The sequence below is a fragment of the Carlito syrichta genome, unplaced genomic scaffold (genome assembly GCF_000164805.1).
Source record: "Carlito syrichta isolate Samal-C Ts95f unplaced genomic scaffold, Tarsius_syrichta-2.0.1 Scaffold309824, whole genome shotgun sequence".
Lineage (NCBI taxonomy): Eukaryota > Metazoa > Chordata > Mammalia > Primates > Tarsiidae > Carlito > Carlito syrichta.
In genome coordinates, this window is record NW_007253920.1 from 829,585 (window position 1) to 852,217 (window position 22,633).

General features: G+C 36.5%; 1 protein-coding gene across 3 annotated transcripts in view; it reads left to right on the forward strand.

Moving 5' to 3' along the window:
• Positions 1-957: 957 nt before the first annotated feature.
• COPB1 (coatomer protein complex subunit beta 1) overlaps positions 958-22,633 on the forward strand; it is a 44,174-nt gene continuing 22,498 nt past the window's right edge. The window contains exons 1-13 of one of the 3 annotated variants that reach the window (XM_021717514.1): positions 958-1,148; positions 1,844-1,993; positions 5,834-6,063; positions 6,800-6,969; positions 8,436-8,550; positions 10,930-11,022; positions 12,743-12,880; positions 15,085-15,204; positions 17,542-17,649; positions 17,732-17,878; positions 19,241-19,386; positions 20,512-20,608; positions 22,268-22,428. In XM_021717514.1, the coding sequence (XP_021573189.1) occupies positions 1,903-1,993; positions 5,834-6,063; positions 6,800-6,969; positions 8,436-8,550; positions 10,930-11,022; positions 12,743-12,880; positions 15,085-15,204; positions 17,542-17,649; positions 17,732-17,878; positions 19,241-19,386; positions 20,512-20,608; positions 22,268-22,428 (1,616 nt within the window). In that variant the 5' untranslated portion in view covers positions 958-1,148; positions 1,844-1,902. The remainder of the gene's footprint in view (positions 1,149-1,843; positions 1,994-5,833; positions 6,064-6,799; positions 6,970-8,435; positions 8,551-10,929; positions 11,023-12,742; positions 12,881-15,084; positions 15,205-17,541; positions 17,650-17,731; positions 17,879-19,240; positions 19,387-20,511; positions 20,609-22,267; positions 22,429-22,633) is intronic. The other 2 variants (XM_008067936.1, XM_008067937.1) reach the window with 2 other exon arrangements.

The window sequence follows — 22,633 nt, forward strand, 5'->3', positions numbered from 1 at the left end:
TGAGTCAGAGTCTCACTCTGTCGCCCAGGCTGGGGTGCAGTGTGGGCACGTTCGCGGCCACCACAGTCTTGACCTGCTGGGCTCAGGTGATCCTTCGGCCTCAGCCTTCCAAGAGGGGAACCTATTAATAAGGGCAGGTTCTGTCAGAACTCTGTGCATGCACAATATTTTGATTTGTTTAAGCCTTCAAATGTTTTGTTATTAATAATTGACCAGGAAAACTTTATTTTTTGGTGGGGGTTGCAGTGGGGGGGGGAATATGAAACCTCAAATGGATAAAACTAAAGGTACAATGCAGTCATAACAGGTCTTTGGCGATATGTAAAATCCTTTAAAACAGCGATCATCTCCCTTTATGCACACAAAAATATTTTGCATCTGCCAGGTGCTCAGAAGGGATCATGAAAGAGCAGAAATTATACCAGTGCGACTCAACTCCAGCCCTACTGCAGAGAGGCAGATTTAGACTATCAGAGGACTGAGACGGGTCTTAAAACAATCTAGTGGCCATTATTTAAAAACCTGAAATTACTTTCCTGATAGTATGAGTTACTTTCCCAGTTTGTTAGTGGGTAAGCAAGAAAAGGGTTTCCAGCTCCCAGACCAGACCACACACATAAAAATGTTTTCCCTCTCCAAAAACGTCCTCCTCTTGACTGTTTAGTGCCTGGAAGAAGGAACAATTCCCAAGTAGCGTTTAAATGACCACAGTGCTTAACTCAGCACTCGGTTAGCGGGGCAAACGACAAATTATGCCTCACTCTGCTCTGCGGCCTAAATCAACCACGGACGCGAGAAGAGAACAGGACATCTTTGCAGCGCGCAGCCGCCGCACGGAGCAGGCTTGTCCCCTCTGCGTTGCCGTAGGTGCACGGAGGCCGTGGCCTCCGTCGTCTCCCCGCCTCCTTCCACGTCAGCCGTGGACTCGGTGGAGCCGCCGCTGCCTCTGCAGGTTGTAGCCGGATTCGACGGTTCCGCGGTTGTCTCAACCGCTGCCCTTCGGAGCCAGGGAGCAGACCACAAGTCCTCAACCCCGAAGGCGTGGTAGGTCGGGCAGGGTTGGGAGAACTGGTTCTCCGGCTGGAAGACGCGGAGCGGGATCGACTAGGCCGCTCGCGTCTGGGCCTGGCCGAGGGGAACGGGTGGGGGCGGGGCAGGGGGCTAGGGAGCTCCGGGCCCGACGCCCCATTCGCGCTTGCGTATTGACCGGGGGTCTTCTCCCTCCCAGGACCCCAGGCCTCGCCCTTGCAGGCCCGGTTCTGCTTTGCTGGAGGAAGGGGAGGGAGAAGCGAGTGGGGCGAGGCGCGGGTGCAGCGCACCGACTACGGGACCCGCGGATGCAGAGTCCGGCCGACCGGGGACCGCGATCCAGCGCTTTACGGTTTTGGCCGAGTATTCACGCACAGGGTCTCGTAACTTGAGCGGTTCCGATTGTGTGTTATAGTTAACAATCTCAGTTCCGTAACTTTGTGGGGTGGGGCTGAAAGGACTGTCACCGTTGTATGGGTCTTTATTCTGCTGTGCAACTTTCTTAAACCCTGGACGGGGGACCTTCGACCGGGACTGACAAGTGTATTTTTTTAATTAGATTTTTTTTAAGATGTAAGTTACAATTCAGCATTAGGTATACAAGTGGGCACCGTACAAGTAAAGTTTGGGCCTCCCTTTGGTCCCCACTTGGCCTGGTTTGAGATCAGGTACCCTTATTGATTCTCCCCCCCACCCCAGAATTTTATGGGAACTCAGTATAGATTGACCCTCTCCTTCTCATACTTTAGTTACTGGTTTGTGTGTGGTTTTTCTTTTTAAAACGTGTGATGATATCCCTGTGTTTGTTTTGTAGGTTTTCTGGCGTCTATCGTTCCTAAGTCTTGTATTAAGGGTTGATCATAACCAGAAACCATGACGGCTGCTGAGAACGTGTGCTATACGTTAATTAACGTGCCAATGGATTCAGAACCACCATCTGAAATTAGCTTAAAAAATGATCTAGGTAAACTTTGATGATATTTTGAGACTAAAATGGAAAAAGAGGAAAAAATGAAAAAACTCACATTTCTTTTATAGCTAGAAATGGTAAATTTTGTCTGTGTTCTTCTAGGATCTCTTTAACAGACCTTTTGTCTTTTTAAAAATGAAAACTTCTTACCTTTCAATATTGATTTTTGGAAATAGAACAACATCTCAGTTTAGTTTGGTAAAGCTAAAGAACTGGAATGGTTTTGTTGTTAGACATTCCTCAAAATATCATAATTTCTTGTGCATTCAGCGTATTGTACTTAAATGTAGCTGACAATTCTCTGTAGGCAACAGGTTGAAAATATGTTTTGGAATATCTTAATTCCATTGTGCACTTAACTTCATGTTACTTATCTAGTAAAACCAAGAGAACTTTGTTCTTTGATTCCCCTCCCAAACAAGTCAACACTGGAATGAACGTGTATTTTCCAGAAAAGGTTTAACTTTTCATTTGAAATGCATTTTTGCAAATAAGAAAACAAGAACTGAATTTTAAAAGTGCATACTTTGTCTGCCTTTTATTAGTGATTCTGTCCAAAAAAATTTTTTTAATATAAATAATTGTTTCCAAAGTAATGATGCTTACTAGTTGAACTACTAAGAAGAAATCTAACTTAAATTGGTAAATATTATTATTATTGTTATTTTTTTGAGTTGGAGTCTCACTCTCGCCCCATCTGGAGTGCAATGGCACACTCATGGCCACCCAGCATGGACCTGCTGAGCTCCAGGGGTCCTTCTGCCTCAGCCTTCCAAGTAACCGGAACTACAGGCGTGTGCTACCATGCCCAACTAATTTTTTATTTATAGTAGAGACGAGGTCTTGCCAAGTTGCCCGGACTGGTCTCCAACCCGTGGGCTCAGGCAATCCTCTTGCCTTGGCCTCTCAAAGTGCTGGGATTACAGGCTGAGCCACCAAGCCCAGCCAAACTGATAAATATTAACAGAGTTAGTAGACTGAAAATTATGCCTCAGATGTTGAAAGTGTCTTTTTTTTTTTGAGTCAGAGTCTCACTCTGCTGCCCAGGCTGGAGTGCATTGGCATGCTCACCGCCACTGCAGCCTTGACCTGCTGTGCTCAGGTGATCCTTTTGCCTGTCTTCCAAGTAACTGGAACCACAGGTGCACATCACCATGCCTGGGTAATTTTTTTTTTTTAATTGTAAAGACAAGGTCTTGACAAGTTGCTTGGGCTGGTCTTGAACCCCTATTCTCAGAAAATCCTCTTGCCTCGGCCTCCCAAAGCGCTGGGATTATAGGCTTGAGCTACCATACCTGACCGAAAGTATCTTTCAGAAGCTAGTTTGCGGTTTTAAAAAAGATTTAATATTTTACTTACACTATTCCTACCTCTTAATCAATAGTAATGGAATACCTCCTGATTTTAGGTTACTTAATATTAGATTTCTTTTGCAGCCTATTTTAGAAAAGGGAAAAGAAACCTCTCTTTTATGACATTTAAACTTATACCATTAAATACAAAAACTGCATATATTTTCCTTTTTTCATATTCATGTAAGATAGTTGAATGGGATGCAGATTAGTGAATGTATTCATTACTGTTTTTTTCATAATTTAAAATTTTTTATTATTAGATCCCCCCCCAAAAGGCAGAAGGTTAGAACTAGGGAGGCAAGGAGCAAAACCTGCCCTTAATTGGAACAGTACTCTTGTCTTGATTGCAGCTGCCTTAACTACTTTCTTCCAACCAATAAATAAGTAGTCTCCAGTTTTGTTTATATTTGTTTGAGGCGAGAAGTTTAGAAGTAATTTTGAATTTTGAATAACAGATTTTTTTTGTTTGGTTAAACTTTGAGTTGCTTTAATTAATTGTAAACTTTTGTTACAAGTGGAGTTCTGTCCTTTTGGTAATTTACTAATTTGTGAAAAATAATTTTAAAAACTGAAGCAAAAGAAACCATCGGTCATGGTGATAGTTTTATGTCTTTTGGACTTTGTGTCCTTAACGCTTTCAAACAGCTTAGGAAAAAAAAAATTTTTTTAATTCAAAAGGAAGCTTTGGAGGAAAAACCTATTTCGGCTCGGTGAATACAACTTTGATCACTTAGAACTTTGCTTAATCTGGCTTATTTTGCTAGTTTATTGCTATCAGCTACTGTCATTTCTTCTGATGTTTTGTTTTTGTCATCTTCATAGTCTTAGGTTTGCCCAGATTGATACTCATTTTATCTTTTTACGTTTGTTTATTTCTTGGTTTGATATGGCACAAACCAGTTTTTTTTCATATGTGGCAGAGATGCATAAGAAGCTTGTCTATTTTAAACAAAAATATTGACTCTCATGGGATGAATAACTCTCATTCTATTATCAGACCAAGTACTAGAGGATTTTCTCTATTCTGCAACATGTGAAAATATTGTACTAACCCAGTAATAATGTATAGTCTTTCGGAGCTAGCAAGGACATTTTACTTAACAACTACAAGTCTTCTAAAGCTTGAACCCTTCCGACATTGTAACTCTACCAAGTTGTTATGTATGGTCTGTCTCTCTTTGGCAACAGGGAACTTTTTTTTTTTTTTTTGAATTGGAGTCTCACTCCGTTGGAATTCTTTATTTAATAGTCACTTAGCTCTGATTTGATTGTTAGAAATTTGTTTCGTGTATTTAGACCCAAATCTAGTTCCTGGTAACTTCTACCCATTATTTGTAGTCCTTTTCCTCATAATGGTCCTAGGATTATTGAAGACTTGACATCCTTCTTTGTCCTCGCCTCCCCTAGATATTTATTTTATGATCTAAACAATTGTCTCATACTTCTGCTTTTAAATTTTGGTTCAGAAGATATTTAGTACCATAAATTCTTCAGTATGCATTGATATTGATGTGAAGTTATAGATTGTTTGGCATAAAAGATTTATATTGCAAAGATTTTAGACTAAGTAACAGTAAATTAGCATTTTATCATAAATGTGTCATCCTTAATTCTAAACAATGCCTGTTAATCTAGAACATTTTAATTTTCTTTCAATTTTTCAAAGATATCTTAAGAAAGAATCTAAAGTTTTGTAGCCTGTAGAAATATGATAAAATTGGGAATTAATCCACTCCTTTTTGAGTATGAGGTCCCTCTTCCTAATGTTAAAAAAAAGTCATATATCCCTCAAGCCATAATAATGGTTGCAGCTTTAAGAAAATACACACAGCGGGGCTCGGTGGCTCAGCCTGTAATCCCGTGCCTTTGGGAGGCTGAGGTGAGTGGATTGCCTGAGCCCACAGGTTCAAGACCCGCCTGGGCAACTTGGCAAGACCTTATCTCTACAATAAATCAAAAATTAGCCGGGCATGGTAGCGCATGCCTGTAGTTCCAGCTACTTGGAAGTCTGAGGCGGAAGGATCGCCGGAGCCCAGCAGGCGAGGCTGTGGTGGCCAAGAGCGAGTGAGACTCCAGCTCAAAAAAAAATAAACAAGCTAAAAACTGTTTAGAATTCAGAAGCACTTAACAGCACCTATTTACATTTTGAAAAATAGCTACATGTGTTTATGAAACACATGATTATGTGGTATGCCTAAAATTAATGAAATTTACATTAGCTTGATTGGTTAGGGACCAAAAATGTAATCCAGTCCTTTCATACTATATATAATCTGAAATTCAGAGGTAAATGACTTGTGCAGGACTCGTTTGTAGCAGAGCCAGATGGAGAACCTTTGTCACTTGGGTTTATACCTTTATTGCCGTTGCTGATAATAAATCAGGAAAGTACACTTTATTTTGTTAGTTGCTTTAAGATTATGTGAGAAATTTTCTTTTAAAATAATTGTGCTTTTTATTTTTTAAATTTTTGAACCAGAAAAAGGAGATGTGAAGTCGAAGACTGAAGCTTTGAAGAAAGTGATCATAATGATTCTGAATGGTGAAAAGCTTCCTGGACTTCTGATGACCATCATTCGTTTTGTGCTGCCTCTTCAGGATCACACCATCAAGAAATTACTTCTGGTATTTTGGGAAATTGTACCTAAAACAACTCCAGATGGGAGACTTTTACATGAAATGATCCTTGTATGTGATGCATATAGAAAGGTAAACCAAATCATGATTATTTCTCAATATTACTTTTATTGCCAGGCACAGTGGCTCACACCCATAATCCTAGCACTTTGGGACACTGGAGCAAGAGGATTGCCTAAGCCCAGAGTTTTGAGACCAGCCTGGGCAACTTGGCAAGACCTCATCTCTACAATAAATTAAAAAAAAAAATTAGGCAGGCATGGTGGCATACACCTGTAGTTCCAGCTACTTGGAAGACTGAGGTGGAACGATAACCTGGGCCCACCCAGCAGGTCAAGGCTGTGGTAACTGTGAGCGGTAGCTGTGAGCATGCTATTGCACTTTAGCCTGGGTGACATAGTGAGATTTTTGACTTAAAGAAAAATTGCTTTTACTTTATATAATTATAAAGTTGGTAGAATGGGCTTTGTTTTAATTTTTTAAATTGAGTCTTTGATACAATGTTGTAGGTAATTTTAGAATTGATGTAAAGAGTTGTAAAAAAGTTTTATTTTTGCTCTTTTCATATATTTTCTATGCATTTTATGTATAAGTGTTATTAATAAAAAAAAGACACATATATAAGACATTGATGAGACAGGTAAAAATAATTGTTTTAATCAACAGGAATCTGATGGAGCTTGCCCAGTAATCTAGATCTTTTTCCTGAAACTTATTTTGGTTTATTCACTGGACAGCTTTGCATTTAAAAATTGTTTTTTTGTAAAAAACTGAAACTTAGCATTTTATATTTAAATTTTTATATTAGGATCTTCAACATCCTAATGAATTTATTCGAGGATCTACTCTTCGTTTTCTTTGTAAACTGAAAGAAGCAGAATTGCTAGAACCTTTAATGCCAGCTATCCGTGCTTGTTTGGAGCATCGACACAGCTATGTTAGAAGAAATGCTGTTTTGGCCATCTATACTATTTATAGGTAAATAAAGATACTCCTTTAGTTTAGCTCTATGAGGACTGTTTAGCCTTTTAGTCTAGAGGTTCCAAAGTGGTAGCTTGCAGAGACTGTATGTAGCTTATAGGTATATTTTGTTTGGCCAGCACAATATTTTTTCCTTATTATCATTGTCAACATTGAAAAGTCAGAAGATCTGGCAAAACTGGCTCTGGTTTCCACATGACAACAATCTACTGAAATTGAATGGCAGTAGCCCCTTTTTAGTAGGTTATATACTTTCCAGTTTATGGTAGCACCTATCATTCTCAACTGTATGACTCCAGCCCACATAATTTATGTATGTACTTGCTTAACCCCTATAGGATTTGGATTTTGGGCTTTGTGTTAGAATTATCTTTTGTGCAATGAGGATCTTACCTTCCCCTGAAAGGCTTTGAGGAGGAAAAGATTTTAATGAGAAAGGCTACAGTTGATTTCTTTTCTTAGAAAGCTGAATTTTGGACTTTAAAAACAGTGTAAAGAACCAGTTAGATGAAGTTAGAGTGCTTGGCTTTTACAGTCACTGGTGTCATTCCATTTAGAAGTAAAGTGTAATTTTTATAAGCATCTTTGTACTTTAATATATTAGTTGATTGAAGTATGATTGCACAGTTATCTTACTATAAGAGTTTATCTGTTAAAGTGATATTCTGGTTAATACTGTAGTTGAGTTCTTTGAATGTAACCATACAGACTACACAAATTTCAGAATTTAAACTGTAGTACACATACAAAAATTATGACGTGTATAAGACAACTGGAAATTTGAACTCTGACTGGCTACATAATTATATTATTAAATTTTTTAAGGTATGATAATGGAATTATGATTAATTTTAAAAGTAAAGAGTCCTTGATTTTAGAGAAACATAGGTATTACAGAAAAAATAGTCAGTTGTTTGGAATTTGCTTCAAAATAAAGAAAGTAGAGTGGGCAGGGCTATAGGTGAAACAAATCTGACTGTAAATTAGTAATTGTTGAAGTCAACTGCTGGTTTTTACTAAGTTAGTGTTCATTATTGTCTGTACTACAAATATTTCTAAACTTCCAAAACAAGCAAGTTAGTAAGTAAACGTAAGTAGATATAGTACAAACCTATAAAATTCAAGGGACTGTATTTTTTTCTTTGATAATTTTTAATGCGTTGACATTATATTCCTAAAGTGTATGGAAGACAGTTATTAGAGATATCAGTTAATAGATACCATGTTGAATAAATTAGCTTTTTCTGTATTGAGCTATAAAACATGCACTATGATTATTTAATAGATGAAGATGTAACCTTATGTTTCCTTCCCCCAATTCTAATTGATTTAAAGTTTCAAAAAGTGAACAAATTGTTAGTGTTACAAAGTTTGATTAAGTTAAATTTGGTTTTGTCCAGAGAGTTACTAAAATAACAAACTAGATTTTTGTTAAATACAGTTGTTACCTGTTTTATTTAAAGGAATTTTGAACATCTTATACCTGATGCTCCTGAACTGATACATGATTTTCTGGTGAATGAGAAGGATGCAAGTTGCAAAAGGAATGCATTTATGATGCTAATTCATGCAGATCAGGTGAAGTATTTTTAAGAAAAATACTTTAATGACTATTCTTATGTGAGAAAAGTATTACATAGGCCTAATCATGCTTTTAGTTAGTCATTTTGTTTATACTGTGTGTAGTTTGTGTGCTTTGATATTCAATTTGTATAAGAAAATTTTGTTAACCCTTCTCTAAAATATTGCTTATATATGTATTCTATTTTATTTAAACATTGAAGAGGCATTTCATAACAGCTACCTTATTCTTAAAAATTGAAATTATTATGGCTGTATTCTGTGATACTCTGTAACTTTAATTGCCTGTTTTTTCTATATATGGTATAGATCTAAAATTCGTAAATAGAGAAAAATAGTGACTTTGCATGGGGTACACCCTTAGTCTTGTCTTTAGAAGTAGGGTGGTCTTCAGTTAGATGTCCATCCTTATTAGGCTCTTCAAATTTTGTAAGTGGATATCAACTGTACATCCAGTTCTGCTGGTGGTTAAAGTATATGAATCTACTTTGCCTAGCAGTTACTGTGTACACTTTGAGGGCATCTAATCTTGAAATTTTCACTATCCAGTATTTTTCATTAAAATTTGGGGAGTAATATGCGTGAAGACTAAAAAATATGGAGTTCATCCATTCCTCTGAAATCTGGATACTGTTACTTTTCTTTTCCACGTCTTCCTTTAGTAGATTTTTTTCTTAATTTTTAAAATTGTGATAAAATACACATAAAGTTTATCGGCTTAACATTGTTTTTTTTTTTAGATTGAAAAGAAAGTTTATGTAGAAAGTAGATCAGAGAAAAAGGTTGGATCCACCTCTCCAAGATTGGACAGGGGTCCAGACGTTTAAGGAACGTTTTGTCAGCTTTACAATTTTTTTTTTTTTTTTGAGCTGGATTCTCACTCTTTGTCACCCAGGCTGGAGTGCAGTGGCACACTCGTGTCCACCACAGCCTCGACCTGCTGGGCTCAGGCTATCCTTCCACCTTAACCTTCCAAGTAGCTGGAACTACAGACGCACACCAGCACACCCAGCTAGTTTTTGTGATTTATTGTAGAGATGACCTCTCACCAAGTTGCCCAGGCTGGTCTCGAACTCCCAGACTCAGGCAATCCTCTTGCCTCAGCCTCCTAAAGTGCTGGGATTACAGACTGAGCCACTGCGCCAGGCCCAGCTTAACCATTTTTAAGTGTTCAATTCAATGGTATTAAATACATTCATAATGGCGTAGAACTATTGCCACCATCTGTCTCCCTAACTTCATCTTGCAAAACTGAAACTCTGTACCCATTAAACATTAATTCCACATTCCTACTTCCTCTCATTCTTTAGCAACTACTTTCTGTCTCTGATTTTGACTACTCTGAGTGCCTCACATATGTAGAATCATACGGTATTTGTTCTTTTGTGACCAACTTATTTCACTTAGCATCATGTCTTTAATGTTCTTCTGTGTTTTAGCATGTGTCAGAACTTTCTTCAGTTTTAAGGCTGAAAAAAATATTCCACTGTAAATATAGACCACATTTTGTTTATCTGTTCATTGAATGATGGACACTTGAGTTGCTTCAACCTTTTAGCTATTGCACATAGTGCTGCTGTAAACGTATGTGTGCAAATATCTGTATGAAATCTTGCTTTCAGTTCTTTTAGGTATATACCCAGAAGTAGAATTACAGTTCTATTTTAAATTGGCAATCCCATTTTAAACTTTTTGAGAAACTGCCATACTGTTTTTCACAGCAATACAAGGGTACCAATTTCTCCCCATCCTTGCCAGTACTTGTTTTTCCTGGCTTTTTGATAGGCGTCATCCTAAGGGGTATGAGGTAGTTTTAGATACTGTCATTTTATCTTCCTAAATAGGACTATGAGAAAGCTGCTTAAATGAGCCACAATATTTTGTTATTTTGTAGAATTGGTTCACTAACCTGTGCTTTTGATATTATGCTGTTTACCTATATTAACCAGAAATAGTTCAGTATAATTTATTTATATTTTTACTGAAAAGCTGTTGTTGAGGCCATAGTTCTTTATGTTACAATATCTAATAGATGAAGACCCATAGTAGATTTTTCTTTTAGATCTTAGTAATAGGAGTAACTATACTCCTAAGCATCTTGTTCGTTTTGATTGTATGGCTACCCTGAATCATGTAACACATAGTATTTTTCTTTTTAGTTTAGCACTAGAAAATCAGACCCCAGGTTTGTGGCTCATTTCTTATATTTTATGTGTTAACATCATTCTTAGTTTCTTCTCTTTTTTTTCCAATTTATCTTTGCCTTGATTTCCTCATTTGTTTCATGTTTACTTGTAATTTATGTATTTTTAAAATTGTATTAAGTCATTGTATTGAATGAGGTGGAATATAATAAATATATTTTTATTTTTGTAGGATCGAGCTTTGGATTACCTAAGTACTTGTATTGATCAAGTTCAAACATTTGGAGACATTCTGCAGTTGGTTATTGTTGAGCTAATTTATAAGGTAAAATGATAATCTATGATGGGTAAAATAAACACAGCAGTTTAAGACAAGGTTATATAGTCTCTTTCTGAGTCAAAGGTCAATACTTAATTGCTAGGATATTGCATTTTAATAGTTAATTTTTTTTTTTTTTTTGAGTTGGGGAAGTGCAGTGGCGTCGTGTCACCTCACCATAGCCTCTACCTCCTGGGCTCAGATGATTCTTCCTCCTCAGCCTCCTGAGTTGATGGGACTACAAGTGTGTGCCTCCATGCCCAGCTACTTTTTTTATTTTTGTAGAGACAAGGTCTTGCTATATTGCCTAGGCTGGTCTTGAACTCCTGGTATCAAGCAATTCTTCTGTCTCTGCCTCCCAAAGTGTTGGGATTATAGGCATGGACCATTGTGCCCAGCTTTATAGTAGAAATATTTTATAACATGACCTGTTAAAGCCTTTTTTTCTTCTACCTTTGTTCTATTGTATTTTCCAAGTAGAGTACTTGCTTTCATCCTTTCTAAATCTCCGTGAGAAGTTCTATAAAAATTCATGCCTTGAGCCAGTTACAGCTGCAAAGAAATCATTGTGAACTGCCCAGTAATGAATGGATTATGAATTAGGCTTTGTAATAAAATTCAGAATTTTTTTGAGCATTCACTGTATTACTATGGAAGTCTAAAAACAAGCCTTAAATACTGTTTATGTTCCTTGTTTGTAAAAGAAAATAGAGAAACCTTAAATATGTTAATATTACATTATAGACCATTGACAGGAAGTTTTAAACCAGCTAAGAACTTTGGATTTTAAAATGAAATCGTTTATTGACAACATTTTAATTTGATAAATCATTTGAAAGAGTCAATTACATCTTATCTCCTGATAAAAGGAGCAAAAAGATCCAACTTTGCTATCCACATCATTAAAAGCCAAAAAAATTATAGAGCAGGAATAGCTTTATTAAATAGCATGGTATGGAAAGAATGCCTGTGACAGACATTGCTGATTATAGTTGTCTTTGCTTTTACAGGAAAGGGCTCCTCTCAACACAGGGTACCGATTGTTTGGAATTGGCATTTAAGATGAAAGTGAGACTTTATGTATATAGTTCCTTTTAATTCATGTGTAGTTTAGGGATGCCCCTGAGATTCTCAGAAATAGGGGTTCTCTGCTATATAGTGTCTTTATTTATAGTAAGAGGGAATAACTTTTAAGTGATGTCCAAGTAATAGAGATTTGACTGTTTTTTAGGAATATATTTTTTATAAATATTGACTTCAAAAGAGAAAAAATGTAGACATTTGCTTCACAAAGATACCAAGGTGCATTTAAAATGGGCTAGAAATTTTTAATTTCCTTGTCAATATTGAATATAGTTCCAAATAATAGGAAGTAGTACTTGGGGGGAAAGGTGTTATCTTTCGTGCTTGAAGAACAGATATTTTCTTTTTTAAGCTGTTGAGATTTATATCATTCATCATGCTTCCCATTTGACATGGCATCCGAAATAAAAACTGAGGATCAAATTTAATATTCTATCACAGTACCCATATCAGTATACTAGATTTGGTGTGTCTTTGCTTTTATTACTTTACAATTCCTTTTCCTTTCACTTGTATGTTGTATGCACATCTTTTATTTCTTTAGAGTCGGAGTCTCACTCTGTCCCAGGCTAGAGTGAAAAAATTTCATTTGAAAGCAAGTCTCTCTGGAAATCAGTTGAAATCTAAATGTTTTCTTCTCCAGGTCTGTCATGCTAATCCATCTGAAAGAGCCCGTTTCATTCGCTGCATCTATAACTTGTTACAGTCATCTAGCCCTGCTGTAAAATATGAAGCTGCTGGGACGTTAGTGACACTCTCTAGTGCACCAACTGCAATCAAGGTACTGCATATTTCTTTTGGGGCCAGATTAGATGATAGGTTTGTCTTATCCCTTATGATTTGGCAGCATTGCAATTCACTATATAGTTACATGGCATAGAGAGAACAACTACAAATTTTATAAAATTATTTGATACTTTATATAGTCCAATTTCTTCTTTTCTTCCTTTCATGTACATACACAAAGAGAGAAAGAGAATAACAATACAATTGAACAATATGAGTTCAAATTGTGTAGGTTCACTTTTACCTGAATATTTTTCCACCGTTGTCATCCTTGAGACAGTTAGATCAATCCCTGCTCTTCCTCCTCCTCTTTAACTCACTTATTGTGAAAAGTATTAGAACGATGACCCATTTTCTCTTAATGACTATTAAATATATTTTCCTAATGATGTTCTTCATGACATTTTCTTTTCTCTAAGCTTTATTATTGTAATAATGCAGCATAAATTTTTTTTTTTTTTTTTTTGAATCAGGGTCTTATTCTGTCACTCAGGCTGGAGTGACACAGGACTCAGCATAGCTTTGATTTTCTAGACTCAGGTGATTCTTCTAACTCAGCTTCCCAAGTAGCTTGGACTATAGGTGTGAACCATCACACCTGGCTAATTTTTTTTGTAGAGATGAGTCCTTACTATGTTGCCTAGGCTGGTCTTGAGCTCCTGGGCTCAAGCAATTCTCTCACTTTGGCAAGATCATATAAACAGAATTGCAAAACTAGAACAGAGTTGTTTTATATTCTTCATCCAGCTTTCCATAATGTTCACATATTGCATAACCATTGTATAATTGTCAAAACTAAACAATTAATATTAGGACAATATTGTTAGCTAAACAGTAGACTTTATTTATGTTTTACCAGTTTCCCACTGATGGCCTTTTTCTCTTCCAGGATCTAATCAATGATTCTGCATTGCATTTAATTGTCATGTCTTAGTCTCCTCCAACCTGTGGTAGTTCCTCAGTCTTTCCTTGTTTTTCATGGCCTTTACACTTTGAAGAATATTGGCCAATTTGTAAATATCCCCCAACTTGGGTTTGTCTGATGTTTTCTCAATTTCTTTAAATTGAGGTTATACATTTTTGGAAAGAATACCACAGAAGTGGTGTATCCTTCTCAGTATATCATATCAAGGAGTACATGTTGTTTATATATTTTATTACTTATTAATAAATAACAAAGTTACTTATTAACCTTGATCAGTCTGTGAATGTGATGTCTGCCAGATTTTCCACTGTTATGATTTTTCCCATTGTAGTCAATAAATATTGTGGGGGAGATACTTTGAGACTGCAAATGCCCTGTTGTTCCTCAAATTCATGCCTACTTATTTTAGCATCCATCAGTGGATTTTCTTGCAACATTTATTACTTTGGTATTCTAATGGTAATTTTCTATTTCTCTCATTCTGCACTTACTAATTGGAATTTTTATGCAAGGAAGAGCTGTCCTGTTCCTTTCTTCCCTTCCTTCCTTTCTTTCCTTCTTCCTTTCTTTATACAGTGTGAATATTTTATTCTATAGGTTATAATCCAATATTTATCATTATTTGTTGATAATTATATTTCAACTTTGGCTATTAAGACCTCTGTCAGGCAGCAGACAGCAGACACTCTTGCTGTTGTCCTGCCTATTATGCCCTTCACAACTACCTTTCCTTTAATAAATCTACCTTTCCCAATTAAAAAAAAAGAAAAAACTCTACCAGCTAAGATTGGGTGCGTTCAGGATGGTATGGCTGTAGACAACAGCTCTTTCAGATTCGCTTTTTTGTTCTTTGCTTTTTAAACTTTATCATTCTAAATATTTATGTTATACATTTTTGCTAATGCAAATGAGTTAGATTTCGCCCCCAAACTGAAATATGCCTAATAGCTATATTTTGGGGATTCTCTAAATCTTTCTGGCTTGTTCTTTAATTTTAACCCTTAATTTTTATCTGTTACTAAGTATTTTGGCCTATAGCAGCCTCTTTTCATCCTTTGAATTTGTAATACTTCTAATGTTTTGTGTTTGAAAAATAACAAGTTTTGTTAGAATTTAGGGAATAGAGGGACACATTCCTCTGAACAAAACACATAAATTAATGCAGAGATTAATGAATATATTTTGGCTTCCTGGGGACTTTTTTCAGATTCTGTGTTTATGATAGATGGATGATTTCTTAAAATTTTTCTTTTCTTTTCTTTTTTTTAATGTAGGCTGCTGCTCAGTGTTATATTGACTTAATTATTAAGGAGAGTGACAACAATGTAAAGCTCATAGTTTTGGATCGCTTGATAGAATTAAAAGAGCATCCTGCTCATGAACGAGTACTCCAGGTAAGTGTTATCTGAAAGAAAGAGATCCTAAATAAAATATTTTTCAAATTTAGACCATTTCCAAACCTTGTCATCTTGGTTAACTTAAATGCTTGAAGACTGGGCAGTTTACGTTTTGATCAACCGAAGTTTAACTCTTGTGTCACTGTAGTTTTTTGGGATATTATCTTTCCCATAAAAAATATTTGTAAAATGAATTAATATATTTTATCTTTTCTATTTGTACTGTACTGAGCATTCGTAGCAATAGTGGTATATTCACTTTAAATATAATTAACATCAGTGAAAAATAATTATACCGATTGGTTGAAAGTTAAAGATGATTAGATTCTTGAAAACTATCAGCACACCTATTTAATTCATGAGAATAATGATGGTAAGAAAAGTAAAACTCATGACAGATAAATGCAATGCTGATCATGGATTAGAACAAGAACAACAAATTGCTATAAAGGACATTATTGGGACAATATGAGAAATGTGAATATAGTCTATAACTAGTTAATAGTATTGATCAGTTTAAAATTCTTAGTTAATTGCAATGCATTTATATAAGAAATTCTTTTTTTTAATTTTTATTTAAAAAAAATTTTTTTTTTTTTGAGTTGGAGTCTCACTCTGTCACCCAGACTGGAGCCCACCCTGCTGGGCTCTGGCGATCCTTCCACCTCAGCCTTCCAAGGAGCCGGAACTACAGGCGCGCACTACCACACCTGGCTAATTTTTTTGATTTTTATTATAGACATGAGGTCTCGCCAAGTTGCCCAGGCGGGTCTCGAACCCGCGGGCTCAGGCAATCCACTCACCTCAGCCTCCCAAAGCACTGAGATATCACAAGCTGAGCCACCGAGCCCAGCAAGAAATTGTTCTTTTTTTTTTTTTTTGAGTTGGAGTCTCACTCTGTCGCCCAGATTGGAGTGCAGTGGCACGTTCCCAGCTACTGCAGCCTCGACCTGCTGGGCTTCAGCGATCCTTCCGCCTCAGCCTTCCACGTAGCTGGAACTACAGGTGTGTGCTACCACACCCGGCTAATTTTTTGATTTATTGTAGAGATGAGGTCTTGCCAAGTTGCCCAGGTGGGTCTTGAACCCGTGGGCTCAGGCAGTCCACTCATCTCAGCCTCCCCAAGTGCTGGGATTACAGACTGAGCCACCGAGCCCGGCTAAGAAATTATTCTTATCCTTGAGAGGCGTACACTAAAATGTTTCGCAATAGGGAGCCTATGATAAAAACAAATGTGGCAAAATATTAATAATTGGTGAATGAATATAGGTTAAAAGATATACAGGAGTTTACTCTTTATCTTTTATAATTTTTTTTATGAGTTTGGAGTTTTTTTAAATGTTTGTTTGTTTTGAGTCGGAGTCTCACTCTGTTGCCCAGGCTGGAGTACAGTGGCATGCTCATGGCCACCTGCAGGGCTCAGGTGATTCTTCTGTCTCAGCCTTCCAATTAGCTGGAACCACAGGCATGTGCCACCACACCTGGCTAATTTTTTGTGTTTGTTCATTTATTGTAGAGACAATGTCTCACCAAGTTACTCAGACTCAACCTCTGGACTCAGGCAGTTCTCTTGCCTCCTCCTCCCAAAGTGCTGGGATTATAGGTGTGAGCCGCTGTGCCTGGCACAGTTTGGAGTTTTTTTAAAACAAAGTTTTAAAGCAGTAATATTATTTGTAAATTACACTTTTGCTATATTTAAAAATGTTTATCTACCATTCTTTTTAAAGCATGCATCTTTAAAATATAACATTTTCCCTCATAGTTAAATAATATTTCCCACTTAATAAAATTGTTAATAATTTCTTAGTATTATCTGGTGCCAAATTCAGATTCATATTTTCCTAGTTATCTCAAAAATGCCCTTTTTGTTTGGTTTGTCCAGTTCGTGATCATACATCATGTCTGGTTGATACATCCTTTCTGTCTCTTAATTTTGAATAATAATCTTTTTTTCATGACACTGATTTGAAGAGACCAGACCAATTGTCCTATAAAATGCTGCTATTTCTGGATGTGTATGATTACTTTCTTGTGGTGTCATCTGGCTTGTTTCTGACTTCTGGTATTTTCTATAAACTGTAAGTTGGAGCTAAAGATTGATGGAGTCAAAGTTAACATTTTCAGTTTGATTATATCATACATGATATTATTACTGAATATTGTTTTATATCAGGAAACTCCCAAATATATTATTCTTCCACCACTAGTGATTTTTACTATTACTGATCAAGGGATTACAGTGTTGATGGACAGAGCCCGCAGTTCTACAGTGAAGATTTTCTTCTTGTGACAAGAAAGATTGGTGTTAATTCTTGAATTTTTATTCTTTTTTAGGATCTGGTTATGGACATCCTAAGAGTATTGAGCACACCAGACTTAGAAGTACGCAAGAAAACTCTGCAGTTAGCACTGGATCTTGTCTCTTCTAGGAATGTTGAAGAGGTAAAACAAAACTCTTATAGCACTTTGTAGGCTATTGTTCCAAATTGGTGTAATTTTCACTTATTTTTACTTTGTTCTATAGCTGGTTATTGTCCTGAAGAAAGAAGTGATAAAAACAAATAACGTGTCTGAGCATGAAGATACTGACAAATACAGACAACTCCTTGTGCGAACATTGCATTCCTGTTCTGTCCGATTTCCAGATATGGCTGCAAATGTTATTCCTGTGGTGTGTAATTCTGATAACTTTAATTTTTAAATTCTCTAAAAGAATTTTCTAAAAATCTCTAGTTATTCAGTAGTTAAACTCCAGAAGTCTCAATTGCCTGGAACCACTAAATCTCAGGGTCAGAAGGGATCTTTGTGTCCACCCTTAAGCTCAGAAGAGTAAAGACTCTGACTTCTTTCTCTTACATCTTGAACAAACAAAAACATCACTCTGCATATTATTTTAATTGATGTTTGTTACAGGTACCTAAAATGAAATTATGATCTATATACATATAAAATTCAGTAAAGCAAATAAGTATTTCAGATAGTTTTAGCTCTTAAAGAAATCCATTATAGGAAAAATTCACACACCTGGAATATTTTGCTCGCTGTCACTATCAGATAAATGATGTATGTTACTATAATTTGAAATTTTGCCTATGAGCTCTGAATTTTTTCTAAAATGATTTTGCTTTTAGTCACAACATAAGAGTATCCAATTAATTTATTTTGAGTTGTGGATCTCTGGCTTCTTTTTTTTGTTGTTTGAGTTGGAGTCTCACTCTGTTGTCCAGGCTGGAGTGCAGTGGTATACTCATGGCCATCACAGCCTCGACCTGCTGGGCTCACGTAATCCTTCCACCTCAGCCTTCCAAGTAGCTGGAACTACAGGTGCATGCCACCACGCCTGGCTAATTTTTCGATTTATTGTTAGAGATGAGGTCTTGCCAAGTTGCCCAGGCTGGTCTCGAACCACTGGGCCCAGACAGTCCTCTCGCCTCTACCTCCCAAAGTGCTGGCATTACAGGCATGAGCCACTATGCCCAATGTGGCTTCTTTTATAGTGAGTTTTTTTGTTTTTGTTTTTTGAGTCGGAGTCTCACTCTGTCACCCTGGCTGGAGTACAGTGGCACACTCATGGCCACTGCAGCCTCGACCTGCTGGGCTTAGGTGATCCTTCCAAATCAGCCTTCCAAATAGCTGGAACTACAGGTGCGTGCCACCATACCCGGCTAATTTTTTGATTTATTGTAAAGATGAGGTCTTGTCAAGTTGCCCAGACTGGTCTCGAACCCCTGGGCTCAGGCAAGCCTCTCACCAGTGCCTTCCAAAAGTGCGAGGATTACAGGCGTGAGCCACCGCGCCTGGCTGTAGTGAGTTTTTTAATAAACTTTGCTGAACATAAAACAGAAAAGCCACTGTGACTTTGTTTATATAATAGGACTTGTCTTTCAGTTTACATTTTGTTATGCATTTGAAAATTATTGATAATTACATTCTTTGTAAATTTATTAATTTTGTTCTTGTCTTAGGTAATTTTCTTTCTGAACATTGTGTAATTGGTAATTGTTAGGTCCATTTTCCTTTTTTTTTTTTTTAGTTAATGGAATTTCTCAGTGATAGCAATGAAGCAGCAGCTGCTGATGTCTTGGAATTTGTTCGTGAAGCCATTCAGCGCTTTGATAACCTGAGAATGCTTATTGTTGAGAAGATGCTTGAAGTCTTTCATGCTATTAAATCTGTCAAGTAGGTTTAAAATACATTTAAGAGTGAGGTCAAGTAAGCTTTTTATCACTTTCTATCTTTAAAGGTTCAGTTGATAGAAAATATAATGGAGAGAAGACTCTTCAAGACAGTCAAGCCAAAATAAGACAAATTAACCCCACCCCCAACTCTAATTTTTTTAGGAGTAATTTACCTAGTTTTCTTTATTGTGACTTCCTCTAAAACTCTGTGAATCTTAAAGTAACTAAAGAGTGTATTTTTAAATGGCATCAGTTTTTAGGTGTCATTATTATTTGTATCCCCTTTTCACATTTATTGAACAGTATGATTTAAAACACAACTAAATTTGCATTATGTGTTTCCCTACAGGGAGAGCCTTTGCTAATGAGAAAAGATTGTGGCATCTACATTTTACTTCATTTAAAGCATCTGATGGGTAGACTATAGCTGTAGTATGTCTGTTTAGATAGGAAGGAAGGGAGCGGTACAAAATTGTTTTTGTGATATGAAAATGAATTGATATTTGTGAAAGTGAGCAAATTTGCTTCCTTTGTGAGAAGAAATTAGTATCAGGGATTTGCTTTGGATAGCCATAATCTCTTGGAGCTTTGGTTTCTATAATTAATTTTTTAAATATAAATTTAATTAACTCTTAAGGAATAAGTGACTAAAGACTTTATTCAGTTTAACATTTTAAGCTAGAAGGTTTGTTGCTTTCTTTTCTTTCTTTATTACTGATTCCTTGTACTTTTTATATTCATTATTCTTTTTAGTACCTTCCTGCTTCTTTTTGGTGACTATAAATAAAAAATGAATTACTTTTTACTTAAAATAATTCATTTTTTATAGTAGTAAGTGATAAAGTCAAATTTACTTTGTGTCACTTTTCTGAGAAACTTTTTAGTAATTTATTTTTACTCCAGGGTTTACCAATTTTAGAATGTTCCTAAGACAATTAATAAGAGTTATGTTTCTTTGTGATTTCTGGAGATAATTGAAACCTAGTATTTGCTATAGTCTTTCTGAAATGTTTATCCATAGGTCTTTAGAACTGCAGAATCTTGTTTTCTTGCTTGAGCTTAGATTCACAAAGATGTCTAGATTTGATTGCCAGGTTTGTGTTTCAGGTCTTGTATTTTGTCCTAGGATTTACCGAGGAGCATTATGGATCCTTGGAGAATACTGTAGTACCAAGGAAGACATTCAGAGTGTGATGACTGAGGTCCGCAGGTCCCTTGGGGAGGTATGTTATACTTTAGTAAATCCTATTTTATATGGTAGTTTTTACGTTAGGGAAATTTTTTTTTTTAAATTATAATCTCTCTGTTGCCCAGACTGGACTACAGTGGCATGTTCACAGCCTCCGCAGCCTCAACCTGCTGGGCTCAGGCAATCCTTATGCCTCAGCCTTCCAAGTAGCTGGAACCACAGGCACACACCACTACGCCCAGCTAATTTTTTGATTTATTGTAGAGGCAAGGTCTTGCCAAGTTGCCCAGGCTAGTCTTGAACCCCTGGGCTCAGGCAGTCCTCTTGCCTCCGCCTCCCAAAGTGCTATGATTACAGGCATGAGCCACTGCACCTGGCCAGGAAAATCTTTTATGTGATGATTTGTTTTTATATTTTTATTAGTAATGTCTGGGGTAAAGAACACTGAACAATGTATTTTAATTGCCCAAGCAGTTAAGTCTGACAGCTATGGAAAATTAAGGGTATCTCTTTCCTACTTCCCTCCCACTACCCTTGTTGAATTATGGCAGCTCTTCTTTTATTTATATTATTTACCCTTCTGGGTAAGATTTTGTTTGAACAAAATATTCTGTGTTTACAAAATAAAAATCTGTAAAATTCTGTTTTAGTCTGTGTTCTGAACAAAAAGTGCCTTACAACAAGTCTGACTTCAGAATATTTATGTACTAAAACTGGCAGTATTTCCCATCTAAATAACCCTATGGTAGATTAGAAAGAACAGTAGACTACTTGTCAGAAGACCTGCATTCTAGTCTTGGTTCTGCCAATATTTAACTCTGGGACCTTGAATCCTTAACCTGACTAGGCATCAGCTTTTTTATCTATAAAGTAAAGGAATTTAAATTGGTAGTGATTAAATACTTTGAAAGCTTTTAAATTAGATGGTAGATTGGTTTTGAGGAATAAGTACATAATAGCCATTCAGTTAATTTAAAAGATATTTGATACAATTATTATGTACAAATAAGTCAAATATATTTCATTTTAGAAGAATGAGTGCTGTTTTTGGTTAATATCTCAAGGGAAGGAATAGAGAAGAAGAATAAGGCTTAGTGAGCATCTGCTTTATGTTAGACACTGTCCTGTGCATTTTTCCATTAAGAGATTTAATTAATTTACCCAAAACCATGTGACTAGTAAGCAACTGAGCAAGAATTCAAACACTGAACATCCAACTCTGAAGTCCCTGTTCCTCTCACTACATTATTCTGGAAAGGAAAGAAATTGAAAGCTGAGTTCCGGCTGGGCTTGGTGGCTCAGCCTGTAATCCCAGCACTTTGGGAGGCCGAGGCGAGTGGATTGCCTGAACCCGCAAGTTCAAGACAAGCCCAGGCAATTTGGCGAGACCACGTCTCTACAATAAATAAAAAAATTAGCTGGGCATGGTAGCACGTGCCTGTAGTTCTGGCTACTTGGAAGGCTGAGGTAGAAGGATCACCAGAGCCCAGCAGGTTGACGCTGGGGTGACTGTGAGTATGCCACTGCACTCCAGCCTGGGCAACAGAGAGAGACTTCAACTCAAAAAATAAAAAAGATAAAAGAAAGCTGAGTTCTAGTTTCTAGAAGTCCCATTGAGATAATTGAATATTTAAATATAATTTTGCTTGCTGTTTATATTATTACTAAATTGATGTTTCTAATTGACTTTTAGATTCCAATTGTAGAGTCAGAAATAAAGAAAGAAGCTGGTGAATTAAAACCTGAGGAAGAAATAACTGTGGGGCCAGTTCAGAAATTGGTTACTGAAATGGGAACCTATGCAACTCAGAGTGCCCTTAGCAGTTCTAGACCCACGAAGAAAGAGGAAGACAGGTAATTTATGATATATGTGCCCTGTCAGCTGTGCTACTTTTATTATTACTCTTGTGTATAAGACAAATAATTTTTCTTTTATTAGATTGCTTTTTTAATCAAAATGAAAGTCTTGGCCACTTAAGGCACTTGAAAGGAAGAAGATGAGTTTAAGTTTTTCCCTTCAGGAATTGCTTTGATGGTTCTAATCTAACTCTGTCCCTTC